At 40.1% G+C, this 21639-nt stretch overlaps 1 protein-coding gene across 3 annotated transcripts; it reads left to right on the forward strand.

The window, feature by feature from the left end:
- Window positions 1-10717: 10717 nt before the first annotated feature.
- On the forward strand, window positions 10718-16370 carry LOC145898903 (uncharacterized). 3 transcript variants are annotated; one of them, XM_082987561.1, is made up of 9 exons: window positions 10718-11219; window positions 11420-11567; window positions 11792-11958; window positions 12445-12642; window positions 12986-13228; window positions 13340-13518; window positions 13735-13843; window positions 14944-15039; window positions 15545-16370. In XM_082987561.1, the coding sequence occupies exons 1-9, from the start codon at window positions 10997-10999 to the stop codon at window positions 15988-15990; spliced, it is 1809 nt and encodes a 602-aa protein (XP_082843687.1). In that variant the 5' UTR covers window positions 10718-10996; the 3' UTR covers window positions 15991-16370. The 3 variants fall into 3 exon arrangements, with proteins under 3 accessions (XP_082843687.1, XP_082843688.1, XP_082843689.1); XM_082987562.1 differs by having other exon boundaries at window positions 12451-12642; XM_082987563.1 differs by having other exon boundaries at window positions 13735-13806; window positions 15545-15912.
- The last annotated feature ends 5269 nt before the right edge of the window (window positions 16371-21639 follow it).

Here is a 21639-nt window from a genome sequence, read left to right on the forward strand (position 1 = left end):
GACCTTTCCAAAGTATAAACATAATTACTTTTTTGTAAACAAAACAAAAAAAATTGTAAACAAAACAGCCAGCTGTCATTAAAAGTTCATAAACATATCTGGTAAGAACAAAGGGCTTTCTGTCAATCACACTCAAACTAACACTTTAGTGCATAGTTTGGAGAAGGTATTCTTAAGTTGCTTTTGACGATAGACGTACAACAAAGTATAATAAAAAACAAGGAATAAAGCCTGAATTAAAACTGGGGCTATGTTATTTAAATGGTCGCAAGGTTGTTACGCGAGCAATGCGATAAACAGGACAAGCTAAACTTGCTCAGTCACTGCATAAGTTCGCCTGGGACATCACAAGAGAACGCAGTTTACAGCACTGGGGATTTAACAGAGGCTAAATATGGTTAGTTATTCGTTGAGATGTTTGTAAAGAAGGTAGTTTCGGCGTATGGCGTTTGCGGATTTTTTTCTTTGTCGGCATTTCGCTTTTCAAGCGGAGATTTTTCACGCATCTTTACAGCTGCAAGTCTTTAACAGTTATCCAAACTTTTGCGTACACTTTTCTGAAAATTTGAAATGCAGGATTCATTTTGCGCTGTCCACTGCAATATCGCAAGCAGCACTTGTTGTTCCTGTTTATCGTCGAAAATAAACTTCTGTTGCTCTAAACTTTAGCGACAAACGAAAACATTAATTAGCAAGTTTGTACTTTACCATAATTCAAAAATGCACATTGCCGCTATTGACGCAATCTACGCTAATGCTATTGCCGCTATGCTATTTTACTATTTAGGGGCCTTCTTGAAATTCATAGCCTTGACGGAAGTTCATAGAACACCGGTGCTTATAAAATACGCATCGAGCAATTGACAGGGCTTTGGGTGACACACCTGGATGGATATTTTGAAAAGGAAGAAGGCACTTTACCTTTCTTGGCTTTCTCTCTCACCGTCATGCGGTAAAGCGTTGTTTGGTGGGAACCTTTAGACTAGCGGTCGGGAACATCTGGCTCGGCTCTTTTGACGGCATCTGGCTTACATACAAATCTTAGTTGGCACTTTTAGCACGATTGTTACGAATAAAACTTTTTCTGTAATTTTCTATAACGTAAACAATCGTGGTAAGAAATGCCAGGCGTTATTTCGATCGCTTGAAATATTATACCGCTCTCACAGAAATACAAATAAAAATATTTAGCTTCCATGGGTCCTTTAGCCAAAAAGGTTCCCGATTCCTTTTTTAAGCCTACAGCCTGCGGCGTCTGCATATATCTTTGATTAAATCTCTAACTTCACACGATGTATTAACAGATAAACCACTGTAAATAAATATAGCACTACGTTACCAAATATCTTAATTAACTCAGTGTGGCATTGGCTTACTTTCCGTGTTAAGCAGAACGACGAGACATTTGCGCAGACGCCACAATTTCCAGCCAAACAAAGCTGCCCATGGATGAGACAAAAACGGACGTGCTTTCATTTTTGTCCTGGTTTGTCTCACCCGACTTGTATACGTAAGTGTATTGATCTTGTAAGGTTGTGCACTCTCTCACCAAACATATAACCTTCAACAGCTATGTACCACCAGTGGCGACGGGAGCTTTAAACAAGAAAATTGATTGGTTTTAAACTTTTTTATAACTGAGCAACAAATTGGACATATCGACAAACCCAAACTTATAATTCTTTAACTCATATATTTTTGGGGGATCCACAGCACCGTTGGCCCCTTTCCCGGTTACGCAAAAATTTACCACAAAGCTACATATCAAGGGCACGAATTTTCTCGGTAACGAAATAGATTTTGAACAAAAGGAAACATAATCCAGTTTGCAAATATGCAGATTCTGTTTAAGGGAAGATTATCGAGTGCAAATAAAGTCTCCTAATCAACTTGTTGTTGTACGTTTTCTCTGCCACCTACAACGCCATGGTTTTGGGTAATTTATGGTTGACTCTCCGCTTGGAGACGCTCATAATTCGTTTTGCTATTATGCGCATATTGACGTATCAAGAGGACGTTGTGCCATCTTTCTTTACAAGTTTATGGAGAAAAACGTTGATTGTCCCTTGCAACAACTGATGAAATTTACAATCCGGATTCAATTTCATGTTAGCCGCAATCTTCTTGCTACGTGCTTGAAATTTCAAGGGTCCAAAACCCGGAAATTTATACAGCTATAGCGTCCTTAACATAACACACTTTCTAAACTTTGTGTGGATGTCTGTTTAGAGAAAGTTCACGGTATTTGTTGTGGTATGTTCAAGTTATTTAATTTTTATGCACTTTTAAATTTTCATTTTTGTGAAAAGAAGCGTGCATTTGTGACATTCCTATGCTACTGTGTGTGTTTTTGTTTTATAAAGAAGCGTTAACATGGTCTGTTGTAACGATAGAAATCAGTATCCTGTTTATGTTCCAGCAATAAACCTGGATTGGACGCGGTCAGTTAAAATGGGTACTTTTTCATTTCGAAAATTTTTTCTGTTAATCTAGGTATTTAACGCAACCGAAAAAAACTAGAGAGTGATTTTGATGTTCGTTTTTCACTGTCGGATTACGCTTTGACAGAAGTAACCTGCCAATAAAGATTTGTGTCTCGGGCGTAAATAGCGGAAATTACCTTCACTTCTTGACTAATTGTCTCTAAACACAACCTCGGCAGTCCATCAGCGACACATTACTTCCATTTACTGTGCAGAGAATATGTGTTGGTTACACAGGCTTTCACTTGTCTTAGGATTTCTGTCCGTCGTCGACTTGGCGTTAGTAAACAACATTATCGTTCTTTTACTGGTACTACAGAATGCATTTGCGAACGATAAAAGGTTCCGACTGTTTCTAATTATTTGTTGCGAAAACTGTAGGTTCGTCACGCGTTTACAGTACCGGCATTTTAAAAGAGATTTGGTCTCAAAAGGTTTAAATTAACTCAATTCCGAATAGCCCTCATTCTGTTTCACTCGGTAACAGCTTAATTTTCGGATTCCTCTTGTGGATTTCGTAGGATCCAACTTAAAAGCATGCAAGTTATCGGGGTTAATGCTCTCTTCTCAACTCACTTCAAGCACTGGTACATTTTGTGTTCTTGTTACAGTTAAACCTCTGACACCGCAACTCTCTCCGGCTGTGGTTCTCAGCTTTTTTGACCCAGGTCGCACTTTCGTTTTCGAAATAATCTCAAGCCCCACTGGAAACACTACACGTCGTAAAAGCCTTTCACAGCCCCTCGCTCCACCAAAATTTTGACACGCCCCACCAAAACCTTCGTGACTCACCAGAATTTTGACACGCCCCACGTTAAGAACCACCACTCTTGAGGTGTTTTTCTTTCTTACCTGACTTGTGAAGAGCGGGTCTTGTTTCTATCGGTGTGGCATCCAATATGTGTAGAGATACCAATGCATTTGGTGAGAAAGTGGAGAGTTGTTCGAAATGACGAAACAATTAACCTCTGCCCCGTCTGTCGAAACCAACAGTGGGAAGTGGAAACGTCATGGACCGTGTAGGCGTACAAACCATGAGAATACGTATCTTTTCCAAGCCATATTGTACCTCATCGTGTTCATTAACTATTTGTTTTAGTGACTTTCTGGTCAGGTTTTGATTTTGTGAGGTGGAAAAATTTTCATTCGTTCAATGTTAAAAATGTATTGCGTTTGCACCAACTACCCCTTGGTATTAAATATACAATAAACCTAAACGCTACTGTGTGTATTTTGTGATAATAAATCATCAGTCATTGGTTTCGGTAACACCCACATTATACGCCCTTTGGTCGGATCTTCTGCAGCAGTAACACATTTTGCTTTAAAAGCACATTGCTGTTTTCTTTACCACATACGGCATTCAAGACGTTATTGTTTCTCTTTGGGCGTCGACCGCCCGTGAAACCGTGTTCTTGGTAAAGGTGCGACTTTCACCACTGCAGTGGTCGACTCGCGGGTCCTGCGCTGCATTCGACTTCCTTTGTTAATTGTATCGGGTCGCCTTTCACGCCTCGCGGTTGCAGACTGTACACAATCTAATCACGTGGTTCGATGCGGGGTTTGCTTACCGTGGTGGGGATGTGAATACGTTGTCCAATTACTATACGTGCCGTCTGCGTCTTTAGCAGGGATGTTTTGCAAAAATGTCCCTCACCAGTGTTATACAGCACTTGCCTAGAATGCAAGAACAAGCCAAACGTTATTTACTTTCTTCTGTGTTCAATATTCACCACTGTGTTGAAGTAGCTGTTCGAAAATATAAATGCTTGGTGATTGCTAAATGTACCGTGTACCTTATTTTCAAGCGTTTGAGACTTTCGTCCTTTTTTCAACGAATTGCCGGCAGTGACTATTTTGCTGTCAAAAGTGGTCTGCGGGTTTGTGAACATGTCTATCGAAGCCACCACAGTCGGTTGTTTTTGCTCCTTTCTTTCTGGACATTACAGTTGCATATACAACAATAGCGTTTAGATGGTTGCTTCTGACATACCGACGTGTTGTTATGACCGTGCTAGATTGAGAGAATATAAACATGCAAGTACTAAACAAACAGAGGAAACGAGTCACAACATTCCGAGAACTCGCACGGAAGATTGCATGTTGGAACACCTGGTATCAGAAAAAAGCGGACCGTTTCTCCTCCTATAGTTTCCTATACGTCCCGGTGTTGTTTTGCCTGGCGCTGCACAGGCTTAGAGTGGCAGTTTGCAACGCCAGCCGCTTGCTGCGTATTTTGGGGTTTCAAGCCATGTGTTTTAAGTCCCGTTGTGGACTTGGTGTTGCAGCTATAGCACCATTATTCATACTTCAAAATGTGCATCTAAACAATGCGTTTTCTGATAATGTTATCCAATTACACTAGCGTAACCTGAAATAACCTGACGAGGTTTGTAATGATTACAACACAACCGCTGTTTTGTTTTGTTCGGTTGCGCTTGAATACAAGTCGAAAGCGCGACCCTGAACAATGCACACAACCCTTTCACAGTTTGAGAATATGAAACTCAGGTATCTTGTGATTTTATTGCCAACAATAGTGCCCTTATTTGTTGCTGATTCAGTGGTAAGTGGTTGTTTTGTGTCTGACCTCTAGACAAAGATTGTTTTCGGAGGTGCGTTTTTATCAACTTGATCCGATTGAGTTTTTTTATCTGAATGTAATCGAGTACTCTGTATTGCGTGAAAACAACATTAATTCTCAGTGATTGGCGGGAGAAGTTAAGCGCACAGGGCAATGTTAATCTGTACTTATAGAGAGGTCGAAACAACCCAACAGTAGTGGTTGCTACGCAAATCCACAATTCCCATTGTTATACCTGAGAAATTGTTTTTACAATGGGCCAATGCTGCCGATGAATATGAGCGGGGATACTTTATGTGTGCATGTGTGGTTGTCTTGGCGATATTCATTTATTCGTACAGGAAGAGGTTAAACTATCTGTGAACTTGCGCGTATCAGATGTAAAACGTTGTGGTTTTGTCGCGCATGATTGATCATGGGTTTCAGGCTATTGCAACACAGGGAAATAGTGCATTAGCATGGAACAGTAGGTGGTATTGCGGAAATTCCTAGACCATTACATGTTTGAATGGGTTCACTTACTCCTTGATTGTTTTGGCTCAGTATTTTCACTTTCTTCCTCCACCCGGCTTGAGAACAGCCGGCTTGTCGTCACATGCCAGGCTACGCAGAAAGACCAACCGCCACCCATGCTTTAGTTGGAAAAAAATCCTTTTATCAACAAATACGTGGGTAAAACAACACAATATAATAAACGTCATGATGTTTTAGCTAAGCCTTTTTTTGCAGAATTAAACGTCATTTTATAGTACTGGACCTTTCACAGTAGATTTCATTTCAAATTTGACAACATGGTTAGTCAATATGGTTTCAAATTTCCTTTTCTATGTCGGTGCAGATGCAGGAAAATTGATCCCAACTTAAAAAAATATTGAGTTTAAGTTTTTTCACCTTTAAAAAGAATCCGCGGAAAGGAGAATAATACCCGCGCCTCGTGGTAGAAAGGTGACCTGTGTAAGTGAAACCGACGTGCATAAAGTCAACGCCCAGATGTTTTTTTTGACTATCCCAAAAAATATGCGTTGCCTAAAGGGCGGCCTGAGTGACATTTCCGTGATAATATATGGAGCTTATCTTCTCCACGGTTAGTCGACGAGACCGGCCTAGTCTTAATCCCATCGAGGCCGGGTAAGGTGAGAGCCACTTTAAAGTTGTAGACTCGAGTAACTTTTCTGTGAGGGAAATTATATTGGTGCGTAGGCAATTGAGCATTAAATTCTGTAGAATTGCATCAAATTAACATTGAACATCGCAGATCGCTGTATTAAAGCAGGATCGTGGAAAGCGTTAAAACTGAAGTGATTTTTTTTCATTTTGTTTGAGACAGATTATGTATTGGACGCCAAATTACGGTCAAACTCGTTTAAAAAACAACGACATGTTTAAACTGCAAATAGTGTAAGTCAGGTCCATAGTTTTTGTTTAGGTTGCTTGACGTAAGATTGTGCATGATTTATGCAGGCCCCGAATCGATATAATGCAGCTAATGAGTTGACCTGCTTCTGTAACATCCTCGGTGCTGTGTAATCACTTTCTCCTTCCAGACTTTGACAGAAATTTAAGAGCCCCGCTGGCGTTGTAGCGGTAATACTCAGCCAAAACCACGTGTTAGTTTAAGAATAAACCACGGTGACGCGTTACCAATACTTGGTGGCGGGACCAGATCAAAATAATTGCAAGCTTACAAGCAATCTGCTTGCGGGACTCAAAAAAATGCGAATTTCATAGCACGCTGGAAATTAAAATATTTCACGTTCTTGAATCGCAAATTGCTATGACAACTGGACCGCTTTGTGCCCCAGACTTGTTCAAAAGAACAATACTGGTAGCTGTTGACTGTTTGGATTCAGCACCAGTTGCAAAAAATCCAGAATTTTTTTTAAGAACTGCAGAGAGTTTTAGTCATGCGATTTTGCTGCATCATGTGACCTTTAGATAATTTCTACTCCGCGAGTCGAAATCCCACTCTAATTTATATCATGCTTTTCTTCCGAAAAAATCCTATAATTCGAAGTTTAGACAATTCGAACCGTAAACATTTGGTTTTCGACCTACGTTTATCGTTCCCAAATTGTCTTAACCTGCGGTTTGTGAAACGCACACTTGTATCAATAACAATGCGAACAACTTACTCTGTCTGCGTACCGATGCGGATAATTACCTACTCTCGGCGTACCGACACGTTCATAGTACAATTAACTGTGTTGGCCAAACATTTTGTTTCGATGAATCATTCCAAATTTCCAGTCAAGATTTTTGCTCTTGAAAGCTTCAATGGAATCTATTTGATGTTGATATTGATCGGCGGCAAAAGCATTGTGCGTCATTCAGGTTATGCAACGTCGAAACGTTAACGTGGGTGTGAATAGTTGCATCATTTCTTGCTACCAAGAATTTGGAGCTGACTTCAGAAAGACATTTTTGCATCGGCTGATTGAAAATTTACATTTTTCGGGCATGCTTTGGATATGCTGTAATTCCCAGCTAACGTCTAGCACTTCACTAACTCTGCCGTTATTGTGAAACTGATGGTCCGTGTAGTTTTCTTACTGAAACACCAAATCCTGCTGTTACGTCACTAATCCTGTCTGTACTTTTCTGCTTCATGCTCAAGATGGTGCTTAATAAACCGTGTCAAACGATCTGTCAGCATTTAAATCCTTTTGGTCATAGCTGGACGAATGTGGTGGTTCGCTGGAGTTGTGTTATACCGGCACAAAATGTTAGGATAAAAAGTATCGCATTGCGCGAAACATTATGGACAAACAGTTGTAAATCCTGATGCGGAATTGGAAGCCGTCAGTCATGCAAACACTGTTTGCATCTGAAATCACGGTCACGTTTGTTTGTGCAGAAAAATGGCTTGGTATCAAGGGATAATACACTTGGGATCTACTATCAGTTTAAATCTGCAGATACGTTTGGAGTGCTAATGCATTCAACGTGATTGCAACATCTGTTTAAACCCCCGTTACATGCTTATATATAATGACATAATCTGCATATTTATGGTAAAAAAATCGCAACTTTTTTTCATGGCGATTGTTACCCAGTGTAAACCACGCTTCCAGTCTAACATTATAAACACCCAAGCCCCACTATATTACAAATTATAGCATTAATAATTAAATGAAACTGTTTTTCAATAGGCACTGAAACGGCTTGCCAAATGCATTCCTTAATAATTTATCGCTTGATGAAATGGTTTTGATATGTCTTTATTGGTACCTGTAGGTTTTATCGTTTTTCCTCTCAATCCGACAAAGCGCGATCGAAGCTAATGCAATATGCGGCTTGGCGGTCGCTTTGGATAGGATCGAATTTATCTCGCATTAAGCCAGGCGGAGTTCGTCTTTTTATGACTTGAACATCCTGTTTTCTACAAAAGATAAACGCGACAAAACGACAGAGCTACCGTTATATCTCGCTTCACGCGTGTGGAAGTTCGTCTTTTTATGAACTCGATGAAGTTAAGCTGGGGGCGGTTGTCGGATCGTTGTCACCGTCTGACACGTCTTGTCAAAACGTCGAGACATTAATCGTTGGCGCATTTATACAGATTGAGTGACAATCATTTCAAATGTAGTCGTAACTTTAGTTCGGCGAAATCCTGGTCCTCAATGTTTGACAGTTGCCTTTAATGGGTTTTTGAATTTTACTTCAATATTTGGTTGCGACGTTGCACAGGTTTACATTAATCGTGTTACCATCGATTTGTTGCGGAACGTCAGTAGTCTAAAGGCGCACATGATTGACAGCCGACGTCATTATCATAAAATTACAGCAGTTCTATCTTCATAATTATGTCCGTATTGATCGATGATAACAACATGGCGCGTCATTCAGGTTTTGCAAAAACAAGTGAACGTGGGTGTGAAAAGTTGCAGCATTTCTTGCTACCAAGACTTCGTAGCTGACCCCCGAAAGAGATTATTGTCTTGTGTTGCTTTGGTTGATTAAAACTTTGAAGATACGTTTTCTGCACATGCTATGGTAAATTGACGGGCGTCGTCATCATTATAAATGACAGCAGCCCTATCTCTATATTAATTTTTCATTCTGCAATCCCTTTTGCGAAACTGCACGATAGTATAGTACGATGACAAATGGCAAGTGTGTACAACGTCATCTTCAGGTAAACAGCAAAAGCAACCATTCTGTGTGTTTAGTCTTCGATGGTGACTATATACACGACTTGTATGTAACCACGCTTTTTTGGTTTGCCCAAAGTTTTTTGAGGCTGTTAAAAAACCTCAACGTAGTTTTTAAAAGCCAAGGGTTAAGTGAGCAATCCAACCTTAAACTATGACTAGGAGTCGAATAACTTGTGGTAGAGAAAGCACAACACAAATATCACGATTCGCGTGTGTTTCCTCAAATAATCAAAGGCCTTTTTAACTTCGTGTTTATGAGGAAAACCGTGTTTGTGAACACGGTCTGTCGATAAAGTGCTTTTTGCCTTCTAAGTTGAAAACTTAATTCAATCATAGTAATAATGCCGTAGAAACTTATTTCTCATTATGCGTCTGTTGTTGAAAGGATTTAATGCCATATGTGCGGGTTAGGATATTACTTCGTCTGAACAGTGCATTTGTGACACCTGAATTCAGTTTCAGATGTTATGATAGATTTATGCCCGCCACAAAGATAGAACTGTCACATTCAAGCTTATCTATATCTCCTCTGTTTCCTGTTTCCCGCATCTAGCGTGCAAGCTTATAGCGAAGGTACACGTAAAGTGACTGCAGGAACACGAAAATATTTTTTGCGAACGACATGCTAACTAATTAACATTATTCGAAACTATATGTTTGTTGTTGCTACAGCACAGAAACGCTTTCGCAACATTTAAGTGTTGGAAGTGTCTAGGTGGGAGGGGGAGACTTTTTTGTACCCAAGCATTCGGTCGTAATTCTTGTTATTTTAACTAACCTCGTTCGGTTCGTTGATAATTCGGACCAGTTTATTGCAAGCACTTCAGTTGATAAGTACAGGAATCTCAGTGCTATTTTTCAAGTTAATGTGCATTTTCATTAAGTTAGTGTTGAATGTGCAAATTGACGATACATACATTTAGCGACCTCGTTCAATGGCATCTTTTTCAGGGTCTTTATCAATTTTGATTTCAGGAAAGATATACAGTCAGCAGTTATAAAAAATGCTACTTTAAAGATTGCGACAACGAATGAAATGACAGATTTGTGCCAACAACGTCTCCGGATGTTAGCGACGAACCGTGTTACGTCATGCTGGCACAACAAGTAAAAGGCAATGTGCACTTGCCCGATGCATAACAGCTAGCTCTGAGGTGGTCTCTCTGTTAGTTGTAAAGATGACAGTCAACATCACAGTGTTCGGAGGCAGTATGAACAGGACTTCAGTTGTTTTAAGCAGATCGCTTTATTTTGTAAGATTCTAAAAGAAGCGCGAAAACCGCACGCGTTTTACATCAAAGCATATTTTAACCCCAATGGCCGTGTTTCCTATTTCACCAAAGGGAGACGCCGCGAATCCAGCTCAATGCAAATGTCTCAGACCTAATGTGGGTTAGAGACTTGCGCATGTTTCCTGTGCTGCGGTAACGTAAAACACGTTAAAATCGGCTTTCGAACGCTTAAAATGGTTACAGAGACCCTCTCGCTGAGTAAACAGTCAACTGAAAAGATGCACAAAATGTAGACAATTAGGCAAAAAGGAAAAATTCCAAGTGTATTTTAAAATTCGGAAAAATTCCTCTAGTTGGGTTTATCTCACGCCCGCAAGTCTTGCTAACGTCCCCATTGATTTTCCCATAATACTGAGGACAAGTGCTTCTTAAAGTGGTTTATGTCATGCAGAATCAATGGAATTTAGAAACAACGGGTAATCGTTCGTATAACGTTAATGGTGACAGAGAAGGAGGTAAAACTTGTGGCTGAATGTTACCACAATGATAATACTTTACTTCCCGCAGCAACACTTGTTTAATGCTAATGAAAGCTTACAGGACAGCGATATGAAAATCCAGATCGGTAGTTTGCTTTTACTTCTGCTCACTGATCGCTCGCTTGGGTTTTACAAAACAGAAGAGTGTCCGAAAAAATCCCAAGAGCGCCTGTGTATGAATTTATGCGTATGCGATACTTTCGGCCACTCCATACGCAAATCCGCAGGTTTGTAAGATAATGTGTAAAACCAATATATACTGCACTGATATGTAATTATATAATAATCCGTATCAGTCTTTTGACACTGAACTGTAAAAGAATCAGTCTGTTTAAACAATGCCAAAATATCAAAGTACATGTAATATAAATAAAAAAAACAAGGCAAGATTTTGGGGATGACGCATGTGCTTCTTTAATTGTGGCAGTGGACTTCGGTAAATTGGCAAATCTGGTTCACCTTTATATGAAGTTTGAAGAAAGCCTTGAACAAGGTGAACTCTCTTGGACATTTGACGCACAGAAGGTGGCAGACATAGCAGCCAACATGACGGTCACAGTATTTTACAGACCAAAGTAAGTGGGTGTTTAAACAGTAAATACCAACGTCATGTCATTATGGCTTGGGACCGCTTACGTTTTTGGCGTTAAAAATACCCTGTAAGAAAAATACCCTGCTATCCGCTATAATTGCTATGACTGGTTTTAAGACAGTGCCACATCAGAGGCTTACCCTGTAAGAACTGTCAAAAAACTTAAATCCTGCGACAAATGACCAGATGTTGTTTTGAATCTTCCAGTGTAGATGGGCTTTCGGCAAAATACGCAACTCCTGTTTCAAGCTGTTGTCGTGTTCCTCTCACGAGAAGAAAATGTGCCTTAGAACCCGAGCCTAACGGGATTTACAACGTTGGCCATTCTTTGAACGAAGAAATGCTTGTAACGAGGAAAGAAATTAACGTTTCAGGTTAACCTTATTGCCTATAATTCAGTGATTTTTAAAATGTGCGTCACGACCCCCGTGTGTGTCGTCGTGAATTTCCAAGGGCGCGTGACAATTCAAACAAAACAAATTGAATTTGTTTGAGGAGAAAGCAGGCATACAAGAAGCCAGTTTAGCCTTACGCAACTAAAAATTTGAACAACTCGTCCTGATTGAATATAATTGGTGCGTCGTAGTTTCCACGCACAGAAGTTTGAGAACCTCTGATTCAATAGTTCACAAACAATTGTTCAAAACCTGTCGGCGTCCAGTAAACAATTAAAATACAGTACTTACTTTAAAAATTTTCAAGGGTAAAACAAATTTAAAACATTTGTAATACTGATAATTACCATAATTTTCAAATATGAAAGCTGGAATAGAATGAAAATTTAGAACGGAGAGATTAAAACAATCCGTTTTCGAACATATTGCTTCTTTCGAAAACATCTTCCATGTATGATCTTAAAGTTTCAGAGATTGTGGAAAAAAAAGAGCTGATATGCAGGTGGATGGACAACTCTACCCAGTTCTGTATCTACTTCAACCAAACTTCTGGTGCCATGAAAGCTAAAAAACTAACCAAGGAGCATGGCGGAATCAACGGCCATACCTACACGAAGGACCGAGTACAACAAAAGATGTTTTGCGCGTACCAGCTGCCCGAAAGTAAGCTCCTTGTTTTATTGAAAAACATAGTTAATCATCTCAGTTGCTATGACAACGATGAACGGTCAGGTGCACGATCAACGATTTTTTTCACATAAATTGTTTCTGATGCTGCCAGGCATATTTTAATGCTGAATACTGCCCTTCTGCCAAACTTTATTTTATTTACGTTTCACAACGTTTCGGCTGTCATGCAACAGCCTTCATCAGGAGAAAGAATGCAAGTTTAACAAAGTGGACACATTTTACAATGATTTTTTTCACATTGTAATCCACAAACACTAAAATGCAGGATATTAATTATGACAAATCGCCATACTTCAAAAACCAATATATTATATAGGTCTGGTGTTAACGAAGAGCACGAAGCTTGCCGAAAACCAGCTATTGAACGAGTTTTTCAATAGAAATGTTTACGATATCACGACGTACTGGCGAATGGAAGCGAGAAACAACTGCACGCGCCATGAGCTGGAAGTGGACGAACATCTGTACTTTGAGACCGAACGTGGACATCTGTTGTGTTTCCGCTTTGGTAACATTGAACAAACTGAAGAAGCGAAACACTACTGCATGCCTGGAAATGGTAAGAGGTAACACTATGTTAAAAATATTCCACAGTTGCAACCCATTGGGTTAGTAGAAAGTATGTATTTCCATCCGTTCCCAATTTCAGCATCTTATATCAAACTTTTAGAAACAGGCATAAAACCAATGAAAGCCACAAGGACAGAAAATCCAGCTTCAGAAGTCACGACAATTTTATTGGTGATCGGAGGTGTCATCTTGGCCGCTTTGCTGGGGTTTGCTCTGTTCGCTTTCTCAATGCGAATCCGGAGTCACATGAAAAGCGTGAAGACCCTCCCACCTAACCTGGTAGGTGGATATGCGTGTTCCTTTTTAGGCACGTTTGGAATATTCTGGTTCGGCCACGTATTTTCTTTGTTAAAAAAGTGCCACCTTCATAACTCATTTGCATCTCTCCAATAAGAAAATGAAATTCATTTGTTGCTTGCGCCCATTTTCGCCTTTTCAAGTGTCTTTGTGACTTTTATGCGTGTGCGAAAAAAGTAATCCTATGCACATTTGTAGTCGGAATTGTACAATGAAATCGATCGGTTCCCAAGCTGGGATGTAACCACTGGAGAAGAAGGCGGTGAAAAGGTGGACCCTTTTTCTTGGAAGAAGTTTGTTGCTCTAGGTTAAACCTTTTTCTTTGAATACTAGTGGTGTTGTAACTACTTAGCTCTCAGAAAGGTTATAAACAGTTTGGGCAACACAGGCATTCGAATCCTCAAAATTAAAACTCGAGGTTAAACACAAAACGCATGGGATAAAAAACATCCTCCATACTACTTAAAAAACAGGAATAAATTGTTAAAACTAAAAAGTTTCAAAAATACCGGTGTTTAGAAATTGTCTGCGGTATTAAGGTCCACTGCCATTACAGCCAAGCTGGATCAGCCACTTTTCCGGACAAATGGGAGCGAGATCTATAAAGATTAAGCTTCAGGTCAGGTTGAACTCTCGACCCTGGGCTAACCAGGCCCAACGCTCTACAAACTGAGCGACAGGAGCTTAGCGGTTTCACGGGGTATGTTGTGGAAAAGCTACACTAGAGCGAAAGTGCAGATCTTGTATTCGCAAATACGTGGGGATCTCCACTAACGTAATCAGACAAAGCAGAAGTGTTACCATTCTTTCGCATAAAAGGAAGGATCGCCTCACCTTATCTGTGGTCCAAGAAATTAACAAGAAACATTAGTTGCAGTAAAAGCCCCGACTGTCACTCTTCTGACTGTGAGCTGTCAAAACGTCAGTAGGTTTTGTCTTAATTAGGAAAAAGGGGACGAAAAGTTCACCAATGACGACACAAATGTTAAAGGAATTTATTTTGCAACAAAAGCCTTTCTCCAGTCGATGTCTTCTGTCACTGTCGTCACTGGCACATGCACTACTTAGATGCGAATCAATAAGCTTATCTCAATTTAAAACAACGATACCAAAAATCTAAACTTTAGTTTCCATAGGAACACCCATCGATTTAATGGATCGTCGGCGCCTGTAGTTACGGTCGCTCCACCACCAAAATAATCTATCACATTATTATAATGTACATACAATAAGCATTTGTTTAAGAGACACTGGATCGACTTAGAATCACTCGCCAAGATTTGTGCAGAGCAATTTCTTGTTTGGTTTCAAGACAGGATATTTACACGGGGTGACAAATCTACTTGGCTGCATCCGGCATTTCATTTCAAGATTTCAACCCTGTTGTTTACATTGGTTTATATTCAGATGATGGTTCCACAAATAAACAAAAGTCTACGTTACGAATTGACAAACATACAGGGTCGGATCTTCATTGTGCTGAGGAGACGTTTCCCCTACAAGGTGGGAGTTTGTAAGCGATGGTAAATAAATGCAGAAGCTTAATTCGTCGTGGTAGTTATTAGAAAATTGTTTCTTGGTTCGTTACCACTCGGGGCGTATTCTGAGTACCATATATCACATGGCGATCACCCAAATGAATAGATGCTAAGCGCTCTGTGCTGAGTGAAACGTTTTTCGTGTTTTTTCATAGATGTATAGATCTTATCCTTCAATGTAATTAATTTGGTTTCTTCTGCATATGCTACAGTGATGAAGCAGACAAGTGTTCTTGAATTATTCTGCTTATTATTTATCATTAGTGAAAAAAGTGATTGCTAGGACTGACCTAGATTATCCAAGATACTGTGTAATAATCTAAGTCAGTTCTAGCAATTACTTGCTTTATATCCCCAAGACCAATCAAAGTTGGCAGTGGGAGATGCATGCTTTGTATAAACATTTCTAAATAATGTTATTACTATTATGAATATCATTACAGAAGCTTGATTACTTCCTTTACATGCAGGCGGTATTTACTATTATAGTCAACAACCAGAACCAGTTGAGGGGGCATACACAGCGGTTTCCGACAGTGGATTGCAAACCGACACAAGTTCTGGCGCCGACTCATCTGGATCCAGTGGAAGTTTCTCTCAACAAGTGTGTTTATCAGAGATTTCTGAAGACACTGGACGCGGGTCTTCCACCACTTGCAGCGACATCGAACTTGATGCGTGCGAACATCGGTACAAAATCCTAAAATCCACCGACACTAATCAATTTGATACCGGCCACCAACCGAAAGCTTTCCCGAGCAATGACGACGTGTTTTTGCCAGTTGTGCCCGATGTCACTTGTGTTGGAGATTTTCCTGAGCCTGGCACGGAGTTACAAATATTTCAAACACTTTTTCTTAAACGAAGCGGCGCAGACTTGGCTCCCGGCCTCCTGCCACAATGCGACCACATTTAAGTTCTTCACTGTAAATACGGGGGTTACAGTGTCTTTCAATGTTATTACAATAGTGTAAAAAATGTCCATGTCTTGCCACCTGTCTTTGTTGCGCTTTCGCTTCTGTTGTAAATTTTTCTCTGCAAACAATGTTGCCCTCACGTGTAAACTTTAGTATAACGTTTACGAACCATATGACATGAGCCAATGTTTAATAAAAAGATATCGCTGCTTGGCAGAGCCAGGCTTGCACTGTTAAATTTCCAAAGCGCCTTCTCTGCTCACAAATTTATTCTGCATCTAAGGTATTTCTTCTCGAAATTTGCTTTTATTGAAAACTTTAAAGCAATGCCGCAGGTGACACGTAGTTATGTACACAAACATTTTTAAGTCATACAGTTTCCACGAATGGTAAAAATCTTGTACATTTTTGTGGAAAATCTTCGTGTTCAACGTATTGAAATCTATAAATTGAAGTGTGTTTTTTTGTGATTTAAAAGGAACGTGAAAAGGTTTCCAACATAGCAAAGTAACCAGACTCAACCATCAGCTGCATTTGTGAGAGTTTATAGGTCGAAAAGTTGTGAACTACCTGCAGCTCAAACACACGGTTGTTTTGTAAGCGAATGGAATTTAACAGAGAAATTGATGCAAAATACAACACTTGCATTCAATTTTCTCACTTGCAGTTCGCGCCGCAGAAATATGTGGGTTCAGTTAAAAGCAACCATTTTAAACGTGACGCGTGAAATGACAGTGGAACAAATGTTGTGGCTACCAAGCTCTTGTCAATGTTTGTCAACTAACTATCCAATGACCATTTTGTGTCTCGACTTCATATATTTTACGTAATCTAATTTATTACGCTTGATTTTTGGTTACCAGCGGCTTGTGAAACTGATTTAGTGTTTAACCATGGAGCTTTGATGTAGCCTTTCTCCCACATGAAACTTAACCAAATTTCGGTTTAGAAGCGATTTTTACCAAGTGTGAATGCTTCGCGGGCGCTGCGTAAAATTCGATTTCTATTGTGAATTGTAAATCGTATCACGTGACAGCACAGACGGCGGAAAATAAATTTTACTCCGTTCAGTACAGATTTTTTTTCTTTACCAGGATACTGCTGGTCTTTTACTCACTCGATCCCGAGGCGCAGTATCGTTGCCAAATCAATAATATCGATGAAATGATTTTTTGCTGCCTAAAAAATTGCTGTGCCAAACAGCTGTCTTTGACCATTATGTAGAAATCCAAACCATTATGGATGCACGAACCATGTGGCAGTACCAGCATAATCTCGGGAAATAAATTGGCTTAATTTATACGTCAATGGTTTTCAAAATCGAACTAAAACGTTTTGTTTAATGTTAACGTTCAAAGATCAAATAAATTACGTTCTGCAATTTGTTTTGAATATCCCTACTCGCGCCTAACATTGTGCTAATTAACCACCGGCCAAGCGCATTTGTCTGTTCATTGTAGAAGGTAATAACCTTAAACAGAATTTGACGCGAAGTATTCCACGATTTGGGCGATTGTAGGAGTGCGAAACAGTTACACTTTCAGATGATAACCTGCATTCACGGAAAGTTATGCAGGGTAAGTTTTACGGTTGAAATCATGCAGTGGGTCAATGAGTGATGGATTGACACACCAGTAGCCATTGAGTGCATAACAAACAGCGGATGCAACTCACATATTTTTGCTGGGAACCTACGCGGAAGGCAGGATGTCACAGCACCTGGTACATCGGTTTTCTTTCCTTCATTGTGGTGTTGTTTTTCACAGACCCTCGGACTCGTTTCGCCGCATTTATGTCCTCATGATGTTATTTTACACAAACCTGAGTGCTGTGTGGATGCTCATACTATCAAAAGCAAGACAATCAAAAAACAAATGCTCGCGTTTAGTTTTATTGTTTGTAGTTGGGTTTGACGTACGTGTCCCCCTAACTTTAGTAACACAGCACAGGTTGTCATGTGAATACCTTCATACATTTTATAGTATTATGCATAAGCGTTGCAGTGTTTACTGTATATCATTGTACTGAATCGTTGTTTCAGGGTTTAATATATTTTGTTTAAAACATTAGCAAATCTTGATATCGGTGTGTGTTTCTGTCGTCTTGGTTGTTTTCATAAAACCCAAGCGGCGCAGTTAGAAAGGGGGCCCGTTGTTACGTACTAATCTTTCGTTCGGGGCAGAAATGCCGTTCTTTGACTCAGCTTGACATAACATGTAATTTACGGCTATTGTCAAAAGCCAATTTTTTCGTACCATTGGGAGATGCATAGGACACACACCTGTTTACTGCGTAAGGAGTGATGGCCCAACTACCAGACGTGATGTCTGCAGGAAGTCAAAGGTATCGCGTATAATGTGGTCAATTGAGTACGGATACGAAGGAAGAGACATGCTGTTATTCTATTCGCACAAATTATCAGACATATTCAATGCTCTATCCACGTGTGTGATATAGATGGCCCGCTCAGTTTTATCGCAATGGGAAATGGGTCGTTAGCGTCACTGCGCTGATGCAAAGCACAGTATTAATAGGGACTTTTTATACTTGGGATTTTCCACCGCTTGTCAAACGGTTTTGAATATACTTATAATGGGCTTCGTCTTGCTCATATTTCCGATGGTCGGTGGACACATCAGTGTTTTCCTCCGCCTGCAAACGGGTTTACCCAAACCTGGCTTTATTCATCACGCCTCGTTGAAAGTTACTGACGCTTGTCCGAGGTGAGACTAGGCCTACACACTCTTCACCCCTTATTAGAAACTGTTTGGCAGACACCCACCTGCAGGCATTTAGTTGATAAGTGTTTCATACATAAAAAACTGCCCAATTCTTATTCCATGCTGCAATGCCTAAGATTACTCGACTTATAAATGCATTAAATAGAAATAATAAAAAATAAATTAATTTAAAGTATAAATGTCAAAGAGACATTGTAGGAAATGAAAATGAAAAAAGAGTCTACGTGAAATGCCAACCCGGTCGTATTCCCGCGCATGTTTTTTGGATCGACGATAATGTATGGACGGGTCGATGCGACGGCCAAAAATCAGCACCGAAATAAGATTATCAAAATAACACGCGAAATCATTTAGTATTAAGTGATCAACGCAAATCCAATTATAGTACCTGGGGTTGCAGGTGCACCCCATGAGTAGGTAGTAACAAATCAACCTGAACATGTTATTATCTATAACAACCTGCAATTCGAGCTAACTTCAAGCCCGACTGCATCGACGCAGCATTCTAGACGCATGACGCAAAAAAGGCGCGTGCGTCACCACTTCGAAGCGAATTTTTGTTTCCGTGCAAGGTTACCCCATTTAACTCTGATCCAGTAGCGAGATAAAACACATAATCATTTCAGGTTCGAGTTGCCTTTACTTTTGGTGCGTGTGGTTCGACGTAATATAGCATTAGAAAGTTACAACTGAGCTTCAGTGTCTGATACTTTTGGGACCGCAAAGAGTTCTTGTCGGAAGAGTCAAATAGCTCGTGTCAAAAAACATTTGATAAAATCCTAGACAAGGAAATGCGTCTGAGAATCTGAGATTGATCACTGATCTTTCGCTCGGTTAAAGCAGTCAGTGAGGCTTGAAAGGTAAAAGTTACTTTCATGAAAACAACAGGTTGAGCGTTATGTGCTGATATTCCGTTTGCGTTGATATGTTTCTCGAGAGATTTGTCCAGTAAGGGAAGCACTAAACGCATGTAGACCGAGATCCAAGTAAATGTACTGGATATATTTTGTATCCTATTTGAATTTGTAACTGAACACTTTTGTGCCACGTCCGAATTTCACTCCAGTGTAGACCATAAAGAAAAAAAAGAGTTGGCCACTTAGTGGGGGTTTACGAACAATACAAGGAAGTGGTGGTTGACTTGCTTGGTTTTAAGTCGACAGGTTACATCACTCAACCATTGCGTGGCATGTTGTGTTAATCATGTTCTCCTTCCTAACCCGCGGTGTTATATGCCGCCAAAAATCGAATCCAACCACGACTTGCATTGTTACGGTTCTTATTAATGATGGGTTTATATTGAGGCGCAATTTTTCCATGCATTAATAACCGCTACCACGCGCTGGAAACAGCAACGGGAAGTTGTAGCAATTATCGCAACCCGAAATCAGAAATGATTTCCATAAAATAGGCTACAAACCTCAGTCGTACGTTCGAATCGATTGCTTTGTCGATTCTTTGCCGGTCATTGTCGATCTGTTGGGTATGGGTATGCCCTATACTGAATACCAAACAACAGAGACGAACCACTGTGGAGCGCACTACGGCCAACAGATCGACGTTGACCGGAACGGTACCACAAAGTGGATTTTAGTGTGCCTGCTAGTGTAAAAGCCAGCACAGTGCCACTGCAACAGCTGCACTGATGAGACCTTACAGGTCGAAACAGTGCGTGTACACACCCTGTCTGCAGCTCGCCAATATCTTTGACATGACTTATTGACATATGTTAGCTATGGCGAAGTAAACATTCTAAACTTTGGTTGACTTTGGCTATGCAAAGGCTATTCCAGAAAATACTGACGAAATTATTGCCGTTAGTAAGCACACTTCGCTTCGCATCGGAATATACTACGGGTAACGGGCATTGGTGTACCGACTGCTATTGGCAAACTATTTTTTACGGAGAACGACTTTTATCTTGACCAAAGTGTTGTTTCGTTTGCTGTGATCGATGAATCATTTAAAATTCCAGGGTAATATAGATTAGGACTGCTGGCATTTCGAAATCCAAACTTTCCGCACGACCGAGCGTAAAGATAGGGGGTCGCCTATTGTAACCTCTTAACTTTACAAGTAACAACATGTTCAAGGTAATGCTGGTGCCTAAAAAAGACCAATCTTCAAATCGGGTTTACTGTAGATTTTCAAGTCAGGTTGTACTGTAGACTTGTAAACTTATATAACCGCGAGTTATGTGGCTAGGTTTACTGTGTTACATATGTACTCGTTAATAATTAAAGCAAGGTGATGGAAAGCCTATCACAAACGAGGAAACGAGAGAAACAAAATCGCCTTATCATTTTTATACAAAACAAACTCGTTTCTTGTTAATAATTCATCATGGCGAAATAATTTTGACAGTTTTGTTTTCGGCTTGTACCTGACACTATAACCCATCTTTCCCTACAAATCGAGGGGCCAAAGCTGACGTAACGTAAGCCACTCGTTTTGCTTCGGCCTCAGGAAAACCTCATTCATTTTGCTAAATCAATTGAATTGGGTGAATCACGATACGTTGCAATGAAGTTCGACGAATGAAGTAAATATTTGGTCAGCAGTGTATGGAGGCCGGTGAAAGCGACTTGCCTTTTTCATCATAAAGAACAGTCGCTATGGAATGACCGATGCCGCTATTTATTAAGATAGGTTTGGAGCAATGACGCGACAGTATGTTTGTGAAAGAACAGCACTTGTACCAAGATGTATAACCAACAGTGGATAACAAACAAATACCGCCTGGTAACTTGTAGTCATTGCAGAGATTCAGTATACCTGCACATATAATCTATAAATGTGAGTGTGTTTTCGCATAGCATTACAAAATCGGTTAGGAAGTCGTCTTTGACAACAAGGCTGCGGTTAGCTATCTTTGGCTTCTGACCTATGTTGTAAATTATTCAACCC

This window comes from Ascidia mentula, chromosome 4, assembly GCF_947561715.1.
Source record: "Ascidia mentula chromosome 4, kaAscMent1.1, whole genome shotgun sequence".
Classification (NCBI taxonomy): domain Eukaryota; kingdom Metazoa; phylum Chordata; class Ascidiacea; order Phlebobranchia; family Ascidiidae; genus Ascidia; species Ascidia mentula.

Excerpts from the sequence above, each read along its gene's own strand:
- LOC145898903 (XM_082987561.1), top strand. The coding sequence starts at position 10,997 with ATGATAATACTTTACTTCCCGCAGCAACACTTGTTTAATGCTAATGAA. Across the intron at positions 11,959-12,444 it reads GAAAGAAATTAACGTTTCAG|TTTCAGAGATTGTGGAAAAA; the intron begins GTTAACCTTATT and ends ATGATCTTAAAG. Across the intron at positions 12,643-12,985 it reads CGCGTACCAGCTGCCCGAAA|GTCTGGTGTTAACGAAGAGC; the intron begins GTAAGCTCCTTG and ends TATATTATATAG.